Source organism: Erythranthe guttata, chromosome 8 (assembly GCF_056151865.1).
Source record: "Erythranthe guttata isolate IM_541 chromosome 8, IM_541, whole genome shotgun sequence".
Classification (NCBI taxonomy): Eukaryota; Viridiplantae; Streptophyta; class Magnoliopsida; order Lamiales; family Phrymaceae; genus Erythranthe; species Erythranthe guttata.
The window spans coordinates 18,902,509-18,921,479 of record NC_142540.1 but is presented as its reverse complement, the minus strand read 5'-3'; the positions used below and the strand labels follow the sequence as shown (position 1 = coordinate 18,921,479).

At 35.9% G+C, this 18,971-nt stretch overlaps 7 protein-coding genes across 8 annotated transcripts; 2 read left to right on the top strand and 5 right to left on the bottom strand.

Moving 5' to 3' along the window:
• Window positions 1-630: 630 nt before the first annotated feature.
• Window positions 631-1,191, bottom strand: LOC105961867 (uncharacterized). The gene has a single exon (XM_012986131.2). The coding sequence runs from the start codon at window positions 1,189-1,191 to the stop codon at window positions 631-633; it is 561 nt and encodes a 186-aa protein (XP_012841585.1).
• Window positions 1,192-1,941: 750 nt separating this feature from the next.
• On the bottom strand, window positions 1,942-4,252 carry LOC105961945 (syntaxin-51). Of its 2 annotated transcripts, none has more exons than XM_012986205.2 (6): window positions 4,034-4,252; window positions 3,018-3,235; window positions 2,711-2,907; window positions 2,502-2,602; window positions 2,356-2,403; window positions 1,942-2,174 (listed from the first exon to the last, which is right to left on the bottom strand). In XM_012986205.2, exons 2-6 carry the CDS (start codon window positions 3,230-3,232, stop codon window positions 2,052-2,054), a joined length of 684 nt encoding a protein of 227 aa, XP_012841659.1. In that variant the 5' UTR covers window positions 3,233-3,235; window positions 4,034-4,252; the 3' UTR covers window positions 1,942-2,051. The 2 variants fall into 2 exon arrangements, with proteins under 2 accessions (XP_012841659.1, XP_088678334.1); XM_088822208.1 differs by having other exon boundaries at window positions 3,018-3,225; window positions 4,034-4,242.
• Window positions 4,253-5,225: 973 nt separating this feature from the next.
• PPX2 (protein phosphatase X 2) lies at window positions 5,226-8,884 on the top strand. The gene is made up of 8 exons (XM_012986330.2): window positions 5,226-5,670; window positions 7,074-7,226; window positions 7,369-7,431; window positions 7,609-7,694; window positions 7,825-7,900; window positions 7,984-8,252; window positions 8,353-8,431; window positions 8,552-8,884. The coding sequence occupies exons 1-8, from the start codon at window positions 5,530-5,532 to the stop codon at window positions 8,600-8,602; spliced, it is 918 nt and encodes a 305-aa protein (XP_012841784.1). The 5' UTR covers window positions 5,226-5,529; the 3' UTR covers window positions 8,603-8,884.
• A 229-nt stretch (window positions 8,885-9,113) lies between these two features.
• Window positions 9,114-12,373, bottom strand: LOC105962056 (cell division protein FtsZ homolog 1, chloroplastic-like). Its single transcript, XM_012986329.2, has 6 exons — window positions 11,966-12,373; window positions 11,269-11,368; window positions 10,820-11,049; window positions 10,006-10,173; window positions 9,669-9,902; window positions 9,114-9,577 (listed from the first exon to the last, which is right to left on the bottom strand). Exons 1-6 carry the CDS (start codon window positions 12,236-12,238, stop codon window positions 9,314-9,316), a joined length of 1,269 nt encoding a protein of 422 aa, XP_012841783.2. The 5' UTR covers window positions 12,239-12,373; the 3' UTR covers window positions 9,114-9,313.
• A 441-nt stretch (window positions 12,374-12,814) lies between these two features.
• LOC105961946 (V-type proton ATPase subunit e1) lies at window positions 12,815-14,911 on the bottom strand. Its single transcript, XM_012986206.2, has 4 exons — window positions 14,782-14,911; window positions 14,480-14,625; window positions 13,537-13,584; window positions 12,815-13,067 (listed from the first exon to the last, which is right to left on the bottom strand). Exons 2-4 carry the CDS (start codon window positions 14,575-14,577, stop codon window positions 13,001-13,003), a joined length of 213 nt encoding a protein of 70 aa, XP_012841660.1. The 5' UTR covers window positions 14,578-14,625; window positions 14,782-14,911; the 3' UTR covers window positions 12,815-13,000.
• Window positions 14,912-15,644: 733 nt separating this feature from the next.
• On the bottom strand, window positions 15,645-17,183 carry LOC105962058 (long-chain-alcohol O-fatty-acyltransferase). The gene has a single exon (XM_012986331.2). It carries the CDS (start codon window positions 16,813-16,815, stop codon window positions 15,802-15,804), a length of 1,014 nt encoding a protein of 337 aa, XP_012841785.2. The 5' UTR covers window positions 16,816-17,183; the 3' UTR covers window positions 15,645-15,801.
• Window positions 17,184-17,234: 51 nt separating this feature from the next.
• LOC148768717 (uncharacterized) lies at window positions 17,235-18,653 on the top strand. Its single transcript, XM_088821329.1, has 2 exons — window positions 17,235-17,886; window positions 18,634-18,653. Exons 1-2 carry the CDS (start codon window positions 17,235-17,237, stop codon window positions 18,651-18,653), a joined length of 672 nt encoding a protein of 223 aa, XP_088677455.1.
• The last annotated feature ends 318 nt before the right edge of the window (window positions 18,654-18,971 follow it).

The window sequence follows — 18,971 nt, the reverse complement described above, 5'->3', positions numbered from 1 at the left end:
CTAAGCTTAAAATTATTCCACAACTCAATACAGTTAAACCATATAAATTAATACGAGATTAATAAAAATTTATTAATTTAACGAGATATTAAATTATTAAACTAATAATTTAGTACAATTGTTTTATCGAGTCGGGATTAGAAGAAATTATTATTTAAGCAATATTATTAATTAATGAAGTATCAATTTATCCATGTTTTACTGTAATCTTAACTGGAAACGGTCTAATTATTGTAAATTAGTACTCTATCTGTTCCACAAGCACTGTGTCTTTTTTAAAATATTTTTTTTCTATATTATCTGTCACTTTAGATTTCCAATACTTTATTAAATGCATTTTTACTGTTTTAACTTTATTAATGAAACTCTATTCATTAATTTTCTCTTATAAATCATTAAATAATAAAAGTTGTTTTAGTCATTTTTATATGATTTTTTCTAAAATCAATATATAATTATTTAATTTTTTAATCTTTGTGAAAAGTGACAATTATTTAGTAATGGAGGGAGTAAATAAAAAATAATTTAGTAAATCAAAATTAGTTTTTCTTATTTATAATTTTCGTGATATATAATAATAAAAATGTAAATTCTCCAAATAAAAAAAAAGAAAAAAAAAAAAAAAAACCCCTACAACTTAGTTTTATAGTGACAAGTTTGCTTAACGCCCCGGCTGGCCAAATGGATTTCCAGATCACAGGCGGCGTACGCCACCGCCGGAACTCCGACGAGCATCTGCACTTTCCCCGGAAGTCTGACGTCAGTCCTCAACGCCAGCGTCCCGGCGACGACGTCGGTGAAGAAATGCGAGTCCCCGACAAGCCGATCCGCCATCAGCGTCAGCGTCATGTTCATGCCGCGGGCGGCGCCGCCGCCGATCTCGCCGGCGGGGATGGGTGCCTGCCCGACTTCCTTGCCTCTGTACGTGAGCAAAGCGGAGGAGTTCGCGTACTTGAATCCGACCACGTTAGGGTTAGTGACGGTGACGGCGGTCTCGATAACGGCCGTTAAGTGGACCGTTGGTTTGCGTACGTCAACGGAGAAGTCAAGGTCTTTGAGGGCGACGGAGTCGACGGTGGTGATTGGGTCCTTCGCCTTGAAAACCGTGACGCCGAGGATTAGGAATATCACGGCCACCGCCGCAATCACGGCGGCGACTGACAGGCAGATGGTGGTTGTTCTTTTCGTCATTGCAACGGCGCGTGGTGGTTATATAGTAATTAAATATTGTGATATTTTCTAATGATTTGTGATTTGATTTATTTTGTGTGGGATTTTTATAATAAGAAGTGAGTACCATTTATTGAAGGAAAGCCCATTTAATTGAGCATTTTTTATTGCCAAATTAATTGAAAATTATTTAATTAAATTGATTAATTAAGGGGTAATTAACATTTAAGATACTTGATTAGTAGCAATCTCGAGATTTGTTAGGAAGTAGCATTAACCAAAATACCTAATCATATAATTCAGGCTAAATTACGGCCACCCCTTAAGTAATGTTAAATTATGAAACAACCCCTCATGTTTGGGTAATTACAACCACCTCCTCAACAATGAATCTGCTTACACGTCCACCTTTGCAGTATCAAATTTAGTTAAATCTTCTCGATTATGTAAAAAAATCTCCAGTTTGTACCCGTTTTATCCAATTCGAGCTCCACGTTTTGAAACAATATGATCATAAGATGTGTGTTTGACTTGTAAATATCAGATTCTGGTGCATCATAAACTGCATTTTTGCACAAAAAAAGTATAAACTAGATAATATTCCACGAAATTTAGAAGATTCTATTGAATTTAACACCATAAGGGTGGACATGTAAGAAAATTCATAGTTGAAGGATGTGATTTGAATTACCCATACATTAGGGTTTTTTTTCGTAATTTGACATTACCACATGGGTGACCTTAATTTACACTATGATTTATATAAAATAATTAAAAAAAAAATTCCTCTTCGTTTAACAACATTATAATTACATTAACCAAGAAAATAAATACAATAGGAAGTTCTAACTTTTAATAATGCATACATATTTATCATAAAATCACAAGTATTTTTTCATAATATATACAATGGCAATCAAAACAATAATCCCTATAACCGATAAAACGAGGCACGGGCACGAGCATCGATCCGTGTTCCGCTTGTTCAACAGTGCAAGCTTCCTCTGCACTTGCTCTTCCCCCGTTAGAATGAAGAAGAAAAATATATATAAAAAAATCACGTTGCACGTATTATTTTCAATGTAACTATTTATTTTACTCGTAAAGATTAAGTTAATCTACAATGACCGTAATTATTAAGATCACAAGTTACGCAAAATTTATTATGATATGAGAAAATGTAACCTGTAGTCTGGAGTTTGTAACCTCAACGTGCTCGTTCGCAGTGTAATCCTGCACGTCAATACTTTCGTTTGGTTTGTAAGCTAAGTCGTGATTAATTAATTAATTAATTAATTATAATTAGATCTTAATTCAACAAGAAAACGCACAACTAGTCTCGTGTGAAGACTAAGCTCTTCGTTGACCGCTAGTGCAATGTGCCTTGTGCTTATCATTGTCGCCGCCAATTTCCCGAGACCTTCATCTTGTTCTGCACGGAAATCGAAATATAATTATATGTATAAACGAAAAAACAAAAAAATCGAAAACAAAAAATTCGAAAACGAAAAAAAAAAAAAAAAAAAATCGGTGAACTAGCCTCTCATGATTTGTCTTTGAAGATCAACAATGCCTTGGTTATCGAGGCCGATTGTTCGGCTTATGGCATCAGAATCCGGCTCGAGTGATCGGTCTCGATTAGCAAAGTTCGACATGTTTAATGCATAATTAATCTCGTTTACGTTTAACCTCAATTTAGTAACCATGTCTTTGCGAATTTTCATTTCTTCCGCGGTCCTTCAATAAAAAAAAAAAAAAAAAAATCTTGGCATCGTAAATATAAAAAATATCTTTCCATCGAACGGCAATTTCAAGATTTTATAATAAGAAGCAATTAAAAAACTTACGAAGATTCGTTAAGCGCTGACGGAAGAGAGTGTTGTAGGCTTTCGAGCATGGTTCCTAAAATGACGATTTTAGCCCTTATGGCAGATAAATGCTGCTGTGATTCTGTGCTTGAATTTGGCATCGAACTCCTTTCGGATATCATATTACTGATTTCATTAGCAAGTCGTTCTGCTTCGTCGCATTCCTTTGTCCATGAATCCACCGAAGCTGCCATTATCTGATTTTATTTTTTTTATTTAAAAAGAAAAAGAAAAAAGAGTTCCCCTTTACTGATTCACCTTTGCCAGCAGATCAACAGATTAATTTTCTGAATTAACAAAAAAAAAAGAAAAAAAAAAACTACGAATTGAATCATAACAGAGCTGTAGTAGAGTGATCGGATATTTAACTGCATTAACAACTACAGTATCATCAAACTGCATGATAATTGAAGGATTATTAATTAGGGGTTGTAAACGAGCTGAGCCGCTCGTGAGCTCGATGAGTCGGCTCGAGAAAAGCTCGAACTCAAAATTTTCGAGCTTGTCGAGCTCAAACTTTCTGACGAGTCGAGTTTTTTTATTTTTATATATTATTTTTTATTTAAATAATGTATAATAATAAAAAAATTATAGAAATAATATAAACATAACATAAAAATATTAAAAAATATATATACTTACAGTTTATTGTTTATTTTGATTTTTTTTTTATTTTAATCTAAATATTCTTTAATAAAAAAAAAGCTAATAATTAAAAAAAAAAAAAAAAAAAAAAAAAAAAAAAAAACTCAAAATGAGATTGGACTCCAGCTTGAGCCGGAAAAGAAGAAAAAAAAAAAACTCGACGAGAGCTGGACAAAATGAACTCGAACTCGAGCTCGAGCCTGCCAAAACAGGCGAGCTCGGCTCGTTCACATCCCTACTATTAAATCAAAAGCCTCTCTAAATTCAGGATAATCGAAGAGATTACTAATTTATTATTATTATTATTATTATTATTATTATTATTATTATTATTATTATTATTATCATACCTTTCTCAATCGGTATCGGCTATAAGAACTGTGGAACCGCGTCGAAAAACCGGCGCCGCTAGCAAACGGCGGAATTTGTACTAGTAGTCGTCGTCGTCTCCGGCGATCACATTCAAAAACAGAGAGCAATAATTCATGTATGCATTTCGTACCGATGGGCTTAAAACGTCAACGTCTGTTCAACTAATATTTCTTTTTTTTATATGTTTGATTTGAAATAGTCAGAATTCGTAATTTAAAATTATAGGAACGAGTTTTTATTTATTTTTTTATTATTTTAATTTTTTTCCGCCAATTGGATTCAAACCAGAGAACAAATTATTCATTTCTGATGAGTGGGTAAAACGATGACGTTTCGTCTTTTACTTTGGAGCCAGCTAACGCAAGGTCCACGTTGTTTCTCTGATTTTCTTTTTTTGTATGACGAATGTACCCTCCATTTACTTTGTCAAATCTGAGATTACTAAATTACCCCTACCTCCGGTTTTTATATTATATAAAAGGGTTAAATTCAGTTTACACCCCTAAAGTATGTCCTATGTAACTCTTACCCCTTAAAAGTATTATTTATAACACTTACCCCTCTCAAGCATAATTTAGTTTATATTTTAAATTCTAATACCTTCAAATTTTCTTTTTTTCTTCAAAGAAATTACTAAAAGAATAATTAAATCATACAATGAAAAATAATGTTGAAAAATGCAATATTTAAATTTTATTCTTTTATTGTGATGGGACATATTTAATAAATAACATTTAATTGTTGTTGGCCCAATTAATAGAATATATTCGATAAATTTTAAGAAATCAATACATAACTAATAGTAATCTTAAGTATTTAAATTTATTTTAGTTCATTAATTTCTTAAAAATATATTTTCATTCAATATTATACAATATATATTACTCATTAATTCTTTTCCAATAATTTAATTTTAATTGGTTTTCAATTCGATACGATCGAATAATTATTAGATTGTTATGGTCATTGTGTTTTAAATTTTAAAATATAAAATAATTGATGTCGAGGGGTAATTGTTACAAATGATACTTTAAGAGGTAAGTGTTACATAAACTATACTTCAGGGGTGTAAACTGTATTTAACCCAATATCAAATCATAATTCCTGATTAATTTGGAGGGTCAAACAGAAACATTTGCTGTATATAGACCCAAAAACCGAATAAGGCAAGAAATAAGGGGAGGAAATCAAAAATTCCCAAACTTTTAAGTACGAATTTGCGAAACCCCAGCGCCAGCTAGAGAGAGAGAGAGAGTAGAGAGAGAGTAGAGAGAGAGAGTCCAAAAGAGGAAGCAGTGAACCTCACCACTGCCTGCGTCAGTCAATTACACTCCATCACGAAGAAGAAGCAGCTCAATCCAATTGCTTTGATGAGGAATCGCAGTATATTCTGCTGAATTCGAAAAAAGGAATTCGATTTGCGCGGTAAAAAAAAAGGGGTTTTTTTTGTGGGAGGGGGTTTGAATCTGGAGTGATGTCAGACCTAGACCGGCAGATAGAGCAGCTGAAGAGATGCGAACCGCTCAAGGAATCCGAGGTGAAGAATCTGTGCCTCAAAGCCATGGAAATCCTCGTCGAAGAGAGTAATGTTCAGCGCGTCGATGCTCCAGTCACCGTAAGTCTCGTCGAAGAGTAAACTTTTATTTACTAGCTCTGATTTTTTCTTATTCTTCTTCTTATTTGTGTTGGTTTACTGTGTTGTGTGTTTGAATTGAGTTTTGGTTTTGATTTTGTGTTTGTTGTGATTCTTTTTTGGGTGATTGGTTGTTTAGGGAATCTAGGTTTGGTTTTTGATTGGAGGTTTTATGAGAGCTATGGGGAAGATATTTGGGGTTTTTCTGTACTTGTTCAACGATTCCCTCACCGAAAGTTATGGAGAGATTATTTGTCAATTACTGAGACATTGGAAATATGTTTAGTGGTAGAACTGAAATTATTGGCAATTTTGGAAGAAAATCAAAAAGGGGTTTCAATGTAGATTTGAATATTTGTTGTTTCAGAAGTGTTGGAAGAGATAAAATACTACTAATGCATCGGTAAAACTGTTTATTTTCGTTTTCTGTAGCGTGATATGGGGGTAGGGGTGGTATGGTTAGTTTGATCGATTGGTTTGCGGAAAGAACAAGAAGCCAAGTGAAGTGACGTCAAGCATTCGAGACAAATAAGTTTTAAAATGAATTCGAGTGCTTTAATACTATCATACATTTGACTATTTATTCGACCATTAAGTGGTGTCCGTTGAAACCTCATAAAAGGCAAGGGCTGGTATACAGAATATATATGCTATTTTGCAGTCCCGTTAATTTTGGGAAACGTAGATTTACAGTAATTGTAGATGCCGTTTTAGTAACCAGTGTACATGTTTTACCCCTCGTGTGGATCTACTATTGTTGTTAACTTTTTTTGTTGTCCGTTTTGGCGAAGAAAGCAAAGGCTCTTAATAAAATGCTACTCCAGCCATTACTAAGCTAATTCGTAGTTGTCTAGGAAACAGATGAAAGAACTTGGCTGATTTCTTTGTGAATTTTGTCATCAGTGTTTCGTGTGAAGAAATTTATGAGGCAGGAAATATCATCAATCATCACCCAATAAGTTTTTACGCCTCTTGGTGTTTTTCCTCTTATTTCCAGTTGTATACTTTGATCTAAATGGGAGGTATATCTGAGTTGATTAATCGAATTGAATAAATAAAAAAGTTCCAATTTAGACCTTTATTTGCCCGTTTTACTTGATTGTTTAAGTTGATGAACTGTTTTACCATATTTTATTCTTTGGTGCTGCCTGTTCAGCTCAAGGCATTTCATCTAATTTGATTAATCAAATAAACTGAAAGATGGAAGAAAGAAAAATATCAATTTAGGCCTTTCTTCCTGTTTCGCTAATCAATTAGAAATGCAGAACGAGTTTATATTATAACTCGTAGCTATGGCTATCCAGATATGAAGATATTTCATCTTAAATAAATGGCTTTGATATGCTGTTCTCGGTTCTAATACCCCTTTTCCCATGGTTATATAGATATGTGGTGACATACATGGGCAGTTCTATGACATGAAAGAGCTTTTTAAAGTAGGAGGTGATTGCCCGAAGACAAATTACTTATTCCTCGGAGATTTTGTTGATCGGGGATTTTACTCCGTTGAGACATTCCTGCTTTTACTTGCCCTGAAGGTAATTTGATTGCCAAATTACTCGCATATAAATGGTCCTTCATTTTAGATAATACCCAATTTTCTAGACATCATGAAAAGTACAAACGCAGAAAGACTGTTAAGTAACCTGCTAACTCAACTAACAGTTGGTGAATTGACAGGTAAGGTATCCTGACAGGATAACTCTCATCAGGGGAAACCATGAGAGCCGACAGATAACACAGGTTTAATCTTCATATCTATCTATCTATCTATCTATCTATCTATCTATATATATATATATATATATATATATATATATATATATATATATATATATATATGTATGTATATATAAATTTGTGTATTTTTTCTTAGGTATAATTTCTCATCAAGTAATTACTAGCCTTTTCTTCTTCCAGGTTTATGGTTTCTATGACGAGTGCCTACGGAAATATGGTTCTATCAACGTTTGGAGATATTGCACAGAAATTTTTGATTACCTAAGGTTGATCTTCGAAGATACTTGAGTTTGATATGGACTTGTACAAAATAAATAATATATACACATAGTTTTTAGTTCGATGAAAACTTATATGCTTTTTTGGGTAAAATCTTGTGTTTACCGTCTCTTGCAGCCTGTCCGCACTCATCGAGAACAAAATATTTTGCGTTCATGGCGGTTTATCTCCTGCAATTTCCACGCTAGACCAGGTCTAAGAACTGTAAAGAATCAATAGTTTTGCTGTTTACTTTGTCTTTGTTTTGATAAATATTGAAATCATTTGGTATATCAGATTCGGACAATCGATCGAAAGCAAGAAGTTCCTCACGATGGTGCAATGTGTGATCTGCTATGGTCGGATCCAGAAGACATTGTTGATGGGTGGGGTCTTAGTCCACGTGGCGCAGGGTTCTTATTTGGCGGCAGTGTCGTCACTACATTTAACCATTCGAACAATATCGACTACATATGCCGTGCCCATCAGCTGGTAATGGAAGGTTACAAGTGGATGTTTAACGAACAGATAGTTACAGTCTGGTCCGCTCCAAATTACTGTTACAGGTACAGAAAAAAAATATATATTATCGCCTTATCGGTGATGGGTTTTTCTTTCTCTCGTCTTTCTTGAATTTTGGTTAAGAATTTTTTAATTGTGGTGCAGATGTGGGAATGTAGCTGCGATTCTCGAGCTAAATGAGAATCTTGAAAAGCAGTTTCGTGTATTTGAAGCAGCACCGCAGGTACTTTTGCGTAATTCTAACCCACTCTCTTTCACACACACACACACACACACACACGAAATCACACAATGTGCCTGTCGTGAAAGACGTGAAATATATACTTAGAATGATGAAATGCAGGAACAGAGAGGAGCACCGATGAGGAAGCCACCTCCAGATTACTTTTTATAGGAAAAACTTTACGGGATATATAGTGATTAGAATTCTTGTTAAAAAATTGAGCAAATCTCATAATCATACTGTGAAATTGTGAATGCTCTCTCCGATATGGTTAGACGAAGAAAGAAGAAGATTGTGGCTTGAACTGCATTGGTTTAAACTTTGATGGTTTTGGTGGTTGCGTTCGTAACACATTTTGATTCTTTTGTATGTTGTTTATGTTTGTGTTGACGGTGTGTGTTAATTGCGGATGCACTCTTTCCTGTATACGAATGAGCAAAATCTTGTCGTTGAGTTGTACCACTTATATTTTTGCGATGAGGTTTTAAATGTGTATGAAGTTCAATTCTGAACTATCAATCTAATTTAGCTTCATATGAAGTAAATTAGCTAGATAAGATCTAATACGAGTGCAATATGCACCCGATTTAGTCCATATACGTATTCCTTCGTTTCATAGCACAGTAACAACTATCGAGCATGGTCTTGTGTATAGGAAAATATTAACAGATGAATGCAATGCTTTGAGGAAACTTGGAAATTCGGGTATTACTACAGTAGAAGAAACTGATTTCATGTACATCAATCATGAAAGCCGAAGGGCTTAAACTGAAATTACATCGACAAATTGGATCGAGGAATTGGGAGAGAAAAAAAATCCAGAAACGAAAAAAGAAAAAGCTAATCAGACGAGAAAAAAACCTAGAAAAAGAGGAAAAAAACCTAGAAAAAGAGCCTCCTAGTAGGCATTTGAGTAGTGGCACGTGTGGAAGATGAACCGAGTGTGGCGGGGGATTTATTTCCGTCTATTTTCCCAGAGGACTTATCGTTTAGCTTTACTCCCCTCGGATCAGTCAGAAGATTCTTCTGAAACGACTGTGTAAAACCAGTTGCTATGATCGTAACATGAATCTCCCCATTGTACCTCTCGTCCACAACCGCACCAAATATAATATTCGCAGACGGATCTGCTAAACTCGTCACAACCTATACAAAATCGAGGAAAGAAAAAGAAAATCTTAATTTGAAAATAATAAAAGGTGAAAAAGACGGAGAAAAAGGTACTGCAATCAATTACCTGTGAGACTCTATTTACTTCTTGCAGTGTTATATCCTTTCCTCCGGTAATATTATACACAACTCCGGTGGCGGATTGGATAGACGAGCCGATGAGTGGGGCCAGAGTTGCTTGTTCGGCCGCTTCTTCGGCTCGGTTTTTGCTAGAGGAAACTCCTACTCCAAGCATAGCAGTACCTGAATCTTTCATTACTGCCTTAACATCCGCAAAATCCACATTCACCAAACCAGGTATCTGCCAAAAAAAGAAAAGAAAAAAACGAGCGTCGATTTGAAAGGTTTTAGATTTTATTTAAATATGAGAATATGTAAAATTCAGTATTTTGCATGGCACTTACCGTGATTATATCAGATATCCCTTGGACACCTTGACGGAGCACATCATCTGCTAGAAGGAAAGCATCTTGTAGTGGAGTATGTTCGTCGGCAATATCTAGGAGACGGTCATTTGGAATCACTATAAGTGTGTCCACGTTTTTCTGGAGCTTTTCTATTGCTTCAAGAGCCTGAAAATGAATCAGATGCAGATTAAAACAAATTTTGGGACCGAAAGACCACAGTTTTCAAGAAACCGTCCAATAAACATTAATTACATTTCTCGCTAAATGAATTAATGCATCAACACTGTTTGGCTAATATAAAACACCCATTCTCCTCATGATGCCAATATCGACAAATCAAAAATCAAAAATTGAACTTCGCAAAGTTTAATTTACAAGAACAAATACAACATAGAAAAAGGAAAGCAATCGAGCAAACCTCAGCCCCTAACCAACAAAGACATAATAAGCGTACTCGACGGATTTGTATCCTATTGATAGCAAATTCTGTTCAACGCATTTCCCCGTTAAAGCTTAGCAAAAAGACAATGGAATCAGTATCTAGATACTTCTGAATTTTGTCCGATGTCTTTTCGGGATATTCTTAGCTTGGTTAACGGTGTGTTCCCTATGCAATTCTCATCCTTTGAATCAGTATAATTGTGATTTTTTTAGAACAAAATGAGAGGTAGCTAACCAACTTCTAGGAGAGACATAATTGACTGCATTAATCTCGGTGGCTACGCCACCCACAGAATTTAAAGAACGAGACCTATGTAGTTCTTTATCCAATTTAGGGGAAGCTCTGTAAGAAAAAGGAAATAGCAGATACCTGCAAAGATCTTTTACGGCCTTCAAAGCTGAAAGGGTAGGTAACAACACCAACAGTGAGGTAGCCAGCTTCCTTTGCTATTTGTGCGACAATAGGAGCAGCACCAGAACCTGTACCACCACCCATTCCAGCTGTTATAAACACCATATCCGATCCCTTGAGAGCATTGGCAATCGATTCCTTCGATTCCTCTGCAGCCTGTTCCCCTAATAGTGGATTGCCACCTGTACCTGCATTCCAGCAAGTGGTAAATTTATACAAACAGTTAGCAATCTGAAGCAGTTAGTTAAACCAGAGAATCAAGGATGACTAGTTAGATGGATAAGTAAACATCAAATTATGCAAATCAAAGCTGATGCCGTTCTTTTCGTTTATAGTATGTATAGCGATGGGAAGTTTCAAATTTCAGAACCGAAAAAGAAAAACGTGGCAAGTCGAAAGATGCTAACCAAGTCCACGAGTCAAAAGCTCTCCAATCTGAATAGGGTTCTCAGCAACAGATTGCAATAGAGCCTGAGCATCCGTGTTCACGGCATAGAAGTCCACTCCCTATCACGTAACACAGACAGGAATTTATATTATCAGGAAAGATGAGATGAAAATGCATTAAACAATAGTGTAACGATATGTCTAAGAAAGAAGTAATTGCTGTTTGATTTATTACGAAGAAGACAACACAATAATTATATAAAGTGTCTGGAAAACGAATTGCATTGGAACATTAAAACGAGGGGGAGTTTACATGCGCATAAGAAGAAAATTAAAGTAACTTTCTAAAGCTTATTATATTCAAAGCACAAAACCGATAAACGTGTTGATATGGATGTGAGCGAAAACGAGAAATGGCAATCACATAAAGAAAGGAAACATCTTCGCATAATTTTAGAAAGAACATATTTCTTAAATTTTGGGAAGAAATTGCTGACATTTATCAGCATTCATTAACAGTATTCAAATTTAGCATCTTTTTCAACCACAAATTCTCTTTAAATAAGCAAATTTTTGTAATGGCACTAAGACTAGCTAATTCCAATTTCCAAGTACACTTACTCTACCTCATTGCATTACAGAAGTAAGGAAGAACACAAACGCATAATTTAAACAAAAAAAAAAAGCACTAGGGTTGAAGGAAGAATTGGAGGCAACCTGTAATCCGCTGCCAATCATGCGATTAACGGCATTGTTACCACCACCGCCGACTCCGATGACCTTAATCCTGGCAGTATCCATAGGTATAAACGAGCAATAAACCCCACCATTACGCCGCCGTTTGTCACTGCCAAAACTCTTCCGGCGACACCTGGAGAAGGAGACGCCGCGGCGTGCATTTTTGGATAGCAATGGGGAAAATCCGACGGCAATGGAGGCCGTAGAAGAGGTTAATTCGGACGCCGCGCCGGAAAATCTGAGCGTCGCCATTAACGCAGAGCTTTGCTGGTTGGTGTGTAGAAAGGAAAATGAGTGAATTTGGTACTTTTTGTCTTTTGCTCCGATTGGACTGTGAGGGGCTGAGAGAAAAATAAAAGTTTTTTAGGGTTTTAAATATAAATAAATAAAATATTGAAATTCTGTTTTTTTATTTGATTTTCACAAGTCACATATGTATGTGGGACCCATCTCCTGCTGTCTCGATCGAGTTGAATAAATTAATTTTTATTATTTAATTTGCGAGTTATTATACGAGAGAGTGTAATTTACTTATTGAACATATATAAATAATGTTGCGGATGAACTTTAAGTGAATCGAAATCGAGTAGCTTATTTTTTTTTTCTTTCTAAAAGAGCTAGAGCAAAACTTCATAGTTTATCGAAAAAAAATACATTGCTTAATTATTATTTATCGAGATAAAATTTAGTTAAACTTCATATATTATCAAAAATTGTAAGGTGTGGATGTAAAAAAATTACAAACTGCCGGGTGGATGTAATTTCTCAAAAAAATGAAGGGTTTTTTTGTAAATAGCCTTACCTCAGGGAGGTGGTTGTAATTTACTCTTTTCTTTTTGGAAAAAAATAAAACATAAAATATCATAACAAGAAACTTTTTACAGGAAAGGTGATAGAGCACATTATAAAACACGCAAGTAATATAAATCACTCTCCAATTTTTCGATTCACAAACAATAATTTAGCCTCCGAAGTGGGAACGAACGCACATGCTTTCTCGTAAACCAAAACATATCACTCCGCATCGTTCAAAATCGGAACAATTAGCGGATTCATCTGCGCTAAATACACTATTGCCCACCTGCACACGAAGAATAAGAAGAAGAAAAAACATGGGGAATTAACGAAAGATAGCTACCAAATCTTTTATCCAGAAGGAAAAAAAAAATCGAACGTCAAATTAAGTACCCAAAGCTCGATAGAAGGATAGACATACTCACTATCAGATTTAGAGCAAGGTTCGGAAAAATAAGTGTATAGTAAAATTTAGTGCAACCTTAAAAAAAATATGCATATGACATGATTCTTAACCAAATTTGAGTCGAGTGAAAAACATCATTGACAAGATTCTTAACAAAATTTCAGGACAGTATTTTCATGGTTATATCGAGTGAAAAACGAGATTATTAAACAAATTTCACAACACTATTTCTGTGGTAATATCAAGTGTGAAACATCACCAATTCTTTAACGAATACTACGAGGGCAATCGTTTTTGTGCAGTGTATTTGCATATTCGATACTTAAAACAACGGGGAAAAACGACTTACATCATCCAACAGCATACCGTTGCAGTAATAATCAAAGTAAGGTGTAACCTGCATCGCAAAAAACGAATTAGCTACATGAGAATAAATGACTTGACTTGATATCAAATTGTACTTCTTTTTTGACCATATTTCTCGTAATACTTCGTATCTAACTCAAGTACTCAACTATCGAATAATATGTGTATACACATTTACAAACTACGACAATCAACAAATAACCCACGGGTTTACTCTACTCTTTCATAAAACATTTAACATCCCATGAAATAAATATATGGTAAATTACGGCCACTCCTGAGGTAAGGTCAAGTTATGAAAAAACACACGTTCACCATTCCGGTGTCAAATTTAGTGGAATTTTCTAGATTATATGGAATATTCTCCAATTTCTACTCATTTTACCCCATTTGACCTCCACACTTTGAAGCAAGATGATCATGAGATGTGTTTTTTGGCTTGTATATATCAGATTATGGTGCATCAGAAACTGCATTTTTGCACAAAACGAGTACAAACTAGAGAACATTCCACGGAATCTAGAAAATTATGTTGAATTTGACACCGTAAAGGTAGACGACTGGATGTGTAAGAAAATTAATAGTTGAGGGGATAGTTGTAATTACCCAAACATGAGGGGTTTTTTTGTAATTTAACCTTACCTCAGGGGTGGCCGTAATTTACCCGATAAATATATGCAAGTTTCAATAACTACGAACAACTGATCAAGCAAATATAAATCTTGGATGTGATTTCCTTCACATTTCAGATAACACACACACACACACTAGAAAAACAACAGCTTGAAACTCTTCTTATATGTTGATTCTCATGGACAAAAGATAGTTAGATTAGGAATATAATTAATGAAGTTAATGAAATGATGGTTTAGTTAGAAGAAAAATAAAAAATAAAAATCGAAACTTTTCGACAATATAAAACATACAAATTAGCAGAAGGTCCTCTGTTGAAGCAGATTCTGGCGCAAAGGGATGCAATAATCCCAACCACCACGAAGATGAGGGTTGTTATCAAGAACCCCATCCCCAATTTTCTCCCCCCCCCCCCGGCCACAATACGGTGACGTTTTACCTGCCACGATGAAATTTGAGCCGCCAAAAATAAATAAATAAAAAATCAGTATTCGAGATCCATAATTCTAAAATCCAATTATATTTTGCAGCACCCAAGAGAATTACTGGAAAATTCATGATAGGAGAATCGATACGTTGAGATATAGAAGAGTACCCCCAAAATTACGGCCACCGGCGACGGTCTAGATAGGCGTAGAAGCTGCTTGATGCGACGTCGTTTCGTCTGGATTCAATGTTTTGTCTCTCAGCAGGATCAATTATTAAATTGAAAGAAGAAAAAAAAAAAAAAAAAAGGTTAAATTACAACCAGCACCCTGATGTATAGTCAAATTACGAAAAAAAACCATCATTTTTGGATAATTATAACTACCCCATTAACTATGAATCTTCTTACACGTCCACTCTTATGGTGTCAAATTCAACGTAATCTTCCAGATTTCGTGGAATGTTCTTTCGTTTATACTCGTTTTGTAAAAATGCAGTTTTCTGATTCACCATAATCTAATAATTACAAGCCAAGAGACATATCTTATAATCATTTTACTTCAAAATGTGAAGGTCGAATGGGATAAAGCGGGTACAAAATAAAGAATATTTCATATAATCTAGAAGTTTTCACTAAGTTTGACATCGCAAGGATGGATGTGTAAGAAGATTTATACTTGATGTATGATTGTAGACTTGTAGTTACTCAAACATGAGGGTTTTTTCGTAATTTGACCCTATTTTAAGGTGTAATTATAATTTACCCAATAAAAAAGATTCACAATTAAGAGAAAAAAAAAAAGGGAAAAATACGTGTTAGTCGCTCAAATTAACACCGATTTCACATTTGGTCTCTCAAGTTCACAAAAAACATATTTGATTCCTCATATTTTAAAAATTCAACACTTCTAGTTATTTCCGTCAAATTTTCGTTAAAACTAATGGAATCAAGAATGTGCACATAAATGACTTAACTGACGAACTAAAGGTAAATTAACGGAAACTGACAAACAAACGGTAAATTGACGGAAATGATCAAAAGCGTTATATTATTGAAACATGAGGGACCAAATGTGTTTTTTTGTGAACATAGAGAACCAAATGTGAGATAGGTGCAAACTTGAGGGGTGAAAAATATAATTTTCAAAAAGAAATTGTTGAAAAGCGCTTTTTTGCCGGAAAAGCACTTTTAGGGAATTGCCGGTAACCGGTCACCAATCCAACGCACCAAAAACGAGTACTCGTCAATCGCCTTTAAATCCAGCCCACTCCTAATCACCTGCGGGAAAAACAGCCACCCACTGGTAACCGCCGCAAACCCCACCGTCAGCGGCCCTGAAACCGCCCTATGCAGCCGCCATCCACGGCGGAGCGCGGCCTTCTTCATCCCCACCTCCACGGCGACGCAAACCCCGTGCAGGACGAAGAACCACGTCACCTCCCACGTGGGGACCGCACGCGTCAGGTAGTAGTAAACCACCTCGTGCATCAATCCGGAGACCAAAAACGTGGCGGCGATCGCCGCCGCCTGGGACCACCTCCCTCCGACGACGCGGCGCACGGGGTGGTACACGGTGTGGCGCAGGATAGCGCTGACCATGAGGTTCCACCTCCGCCCCCAGAAATCCTGTAGCGAGGTCGCCAAATACGGCTCGTCGAACTGCGGCTCGATCTCCAAGCCGAGGACGGCTCGCACCGGCGCGGCGGTCACGGCCAGCATCAGCTCCACGCCGAGGTACACGTGGCAGCAGTACAGAACTAAAATCAAATACGGATGTATAATTTCCCTGTAATTATACGAATAAACAACCCCTGCTAAAAGCACGCATTTCACCAGAAGAAGAAGAATCCGCCTTTCTGAATTGGGGGTTAGGGTTAGGGTTTGCTTGGGTTTGATCGGGAAGAGGCCGATGGAGACGAAATGGAGGAGCGACAATGGCGGATTCGAGACGAGTGGGCCTTGATTGAAGGAGAAGAGGAGGAGCTTGAAATTGCCGAGCCAGACGAGGTAGAACACGGTGGGGCCGCCGAGGTGGACGGAGTTGAGGCGGAGGGGGAGGGCGGTGAAGATGTAGATCACGGGGAGCACGGAGAGGAGCCTGGCGGCGCCGCCGGGGATTCGGGCGGCGATCTGGTGGCAGAAGATTAGAGATGCGGTGGCTGTTAACCAGATCGTGATGAAGTTTTGGATTTCAATCTCCATTGATTTTTTTTGATCTCTCTCGGAAAAATTAATTTGAATTTAATTACATGATCTTCATTAAGTGGCCAATTTTTAGTATTTATTTTTTTGAGCTGCCATTTTTTTAATTATTTTATTAGCTTTAGTCCAACTGTAAGTGGGGCTCTTCTTCTCTCTCTAAAATATCTTTAGTCAAAGTTGACTGCTGAAATACAAATCTAACGAATCAGATCCAATATTATTTATTTATTTTTTCAAGTGAAAAATTAATTTTATTTATTTATGTTTTTCTTTTTTGAAAAAAATTGAGAACCCGAATTGAATTTGGGTTGAGAAAATATGTTTCCAAATCGAAAATTTTAGAGTCGATTTAATGGAAATGAAAGAACTATATTCCGACGACAAAGATTTAGTGTAAAATATCTTTCTCTCCACAGTGTATGAGATGTGGAATTGGGGTTGAATCAGCATTACATGTTCTCCTATCTTGTCGAGATGTGGGCGATATTTGGATCTGTCCGCCGTTTGATCAACTAAAACTGCATTCAATTCAATCTCATTTGCAATTATTTGAGCTTCTAGTAACCAGCCTGGACAAGGATTCGCTAAACTTGGCCACTACGGTTATGTGGAAGTGTTGGGACCAACGGAACAAAGAAATGCACGGGAAGAACAGTCTACAAGCGGTCGCAATCTTGAGTTGGTATAAAGACTACCTCAAGGAGCATTCAGAACATCAACTGCGTTCGTCTCTTACACAACCTCAACGACTCCCTACGAAGTGGAAGTCACCGAACGACGGAGTGATCAAAATTAATGTGAATGCAAGCTTTCCGCGAGGTGAGGCGTATTATGCTACTTCACTTGTCGCTCGCAATTCTAGAGGTGAGTGTGTGTTTTGGATGGTTCACAAGTTCGCCGGTCGGCCAACGGTGGTAGATGGAGAAGCCCATGCTATTCTCAGGGGATTAATCACAGTACAAGAAAATGAGTGGCCGAACATTATTGTGGAAGGGGACAATTTACAGGTGATAACAGCGCTTCAGGACAAGAATCATTCGGTTCTTCCGTTTGGAGCATTCATTGAACAAAGTCTGTCTTTATCTAGAATCTTTGTATCTTGTACGTTTGATTTTATTAGACGATCTGGTAATAAATTGGCACATATGTTAGTGTCGATCTATGGTCATTCTTGTCTTGTAGCGAGGGAGCAACCCTTCCTTCGGACTTGGCGGATATCGCCCAATAATATTGATCGATTCTTCTCAAAAAAAAAAAAAAGAAAGAACTATATTCATGTGAGGGATAATTACCGCCTTTATCCCTCGTGTTTGCATTGATATCACATTTGGTCCATTGTGTTCATAAAATACACATTTGATCCTTTATCTTTCAATAATTTATCATTTTTCGACATTTCCGACTATTTACCATTAGACACACGCTTGATTCCGTTAGTTTTGATGGAAAATTGACATGAAGGACTAAAAAAGTTGAATTTTTGAAACATGAGGGATCAAATGTGTTTTTTTTAACATGAGAGACCAAATGTGAAATTAGTACAAACTTGAGTGATAAACACTGTATTTTACCATTTTTGTGACGTATAATATAATATGTAATAAAGTTGATATTATAACTTTAATTTTTTGAACTAGTTTCAAAAACTAAGTCGGAACAAAATTCGAAATTTTATATAACTGAATTGGCAAAAATGAGTCTTTTAGTCGTGTAATTTTTACTTGTTGGGAGTTTTAATCCACCACATTTCAAAATTATAGTTTTAGTCCTCCAAGTTACAATTTTTGAGAGTTTTGATCCTATAACCTGCTATAACAGGTAATGCAATGGTTGGTTGAATGAGTTGGCATTTATGAATTAACAAAAAAAAAAAAATATAGTCATAGTTTTATTAAATTAAATGTACCAAAAATCATTCTAGAGCATCCAAACATAAATAACGTTATCAACCATGAATAACATTATCAACCATGAATAACAAATATCCATAACGAATAATAACTTATAGTTCATTACTATTTTTATAAATCGAAAACTATAAAATATTAATAAACAAATTAGCTACCAAAAAATGTTTATTTCCTTCATCAAATAAAAAATAATTTGATGGTATATTTTATTTCCCTTCAAAATCGTCCAACTCATCAACCACATCA

Excerpts from the sequence above, each read along its gene's own strand:
- LOC105961946 (XM_012986206.2), bottom strand. The coding sequence starts at position 14,577 with ATGGGGTTCTTGATAACAACCCTCATCTTCGTGGTGGTTGGGATTATT. Across the intron at positions 13,585-14,479 it reads AGAGGACCTTCTGCTAATTT|GTTACACCTTACTTTGATTA; the intron begins GTATGTTTTATA and ends TTTGCGATGCAG. Across the intron at positions 13,068-13,536 it reads ACGGTATGCTGTTGGATGAT|GTGGGCAATAGTGTATTTAG; the intron begins GTAAGTCGTTTT and ends CTTCGTGTGCAG.
- LOC105962058 (XM_012986331.2), bottom strand. The coding sequence starts at position 16,815 with ATGGAGATTGAAATCCAAAACTTCATCACGATCTGGTTAACAGCCACC.
- LOC105961945 (XM_012986205.2), bottom strand. The coding sequence starts at position 3,232 with ATGGCAGCTTCGGTGGATTCATGGACAAAGGAATGCGACGAAGCAGAA. Across the intron at positions 2,908-3,017 it reads TCAGCGCTTAACGAATCTTC|GACCGCGGAAGAAATGAAAA; the intron begins GTAAGTTTTTTA and ends TTTTTATTGAAG. Across the intron at positions 2,603-2,710 it reads TCAAAGACAAATCATGAGAG|AACAAGATGAAGGTCTCGGG; the intron begins GCTAGTTCACCG and ends ATTTCCGTGCAG.
- PPX2 (XM_012986330.2), top strand. The coding sequence starts at position 5,530 with ATGTCAGACCTAGACCGGCAGATAGAGCAGCTGAAGAGATGCGAACCG. Across the intron at positions 8,253-8,352 it reads GCTCCAAATTACTGTTACAG|ATGTGGGAATGTAGCTGCGA; the intron begins GTACAGAAAAAA and ends ATTGTGGTGCAG. Across the intron at positions 8,432-8,551 it reads TATTTGAAGCAGCACCGCAG|GAACAGAGAGGAGCACCGAT; the intron begins GTACTTTTGCGT and ends GATGAAATGCAG.
- LOC148768717 (XM_088821329.1), top strand. The coding sequence starts at position 17,235 with ATGAGATGTGGAATTGGGGTTGAATCAGCATTACATGTTCTCCTATCT. Across the intron at positions 17,887-18,633 it reads TGGAGCATTCATTGAACAAA|GTAATGCAATGGTTGGTTGA; the intron begins GTCTGTCTTTAT and ends CTGCTATAACAG.
- LOC105961867 (XM_012986131.2), bottom strand. The coding sequence starts at position 1,191 with ATGACGAAAAGAACAACCACCATCTGCCTGTCAGTCGCCGCCGTGATT.
- LOC105962056 (XM_012986329.2), bottom strand. The coding sequence starts at position 12,238 with ATGGCGACGCTCAGATTTTCCGGCGCGGCGTCCGAATTAACCTCTTCT. Across the intron at positions 11,050-11,268 it reads GCTTTTGACTCGTGGACTTG|GTACAGGTGGCAATCCACTA; the intron begins GTTAGCATCTTT and ends GCTGGAATGCAG. Across the intron at positions 10,174-10,819 it reads GCCGTAAAAGATCTTTGCAG|GCTCTTGAAGCAATAGAAAA; the intron begins GTATCTGCTATT and ends ATTCATTTTCAG.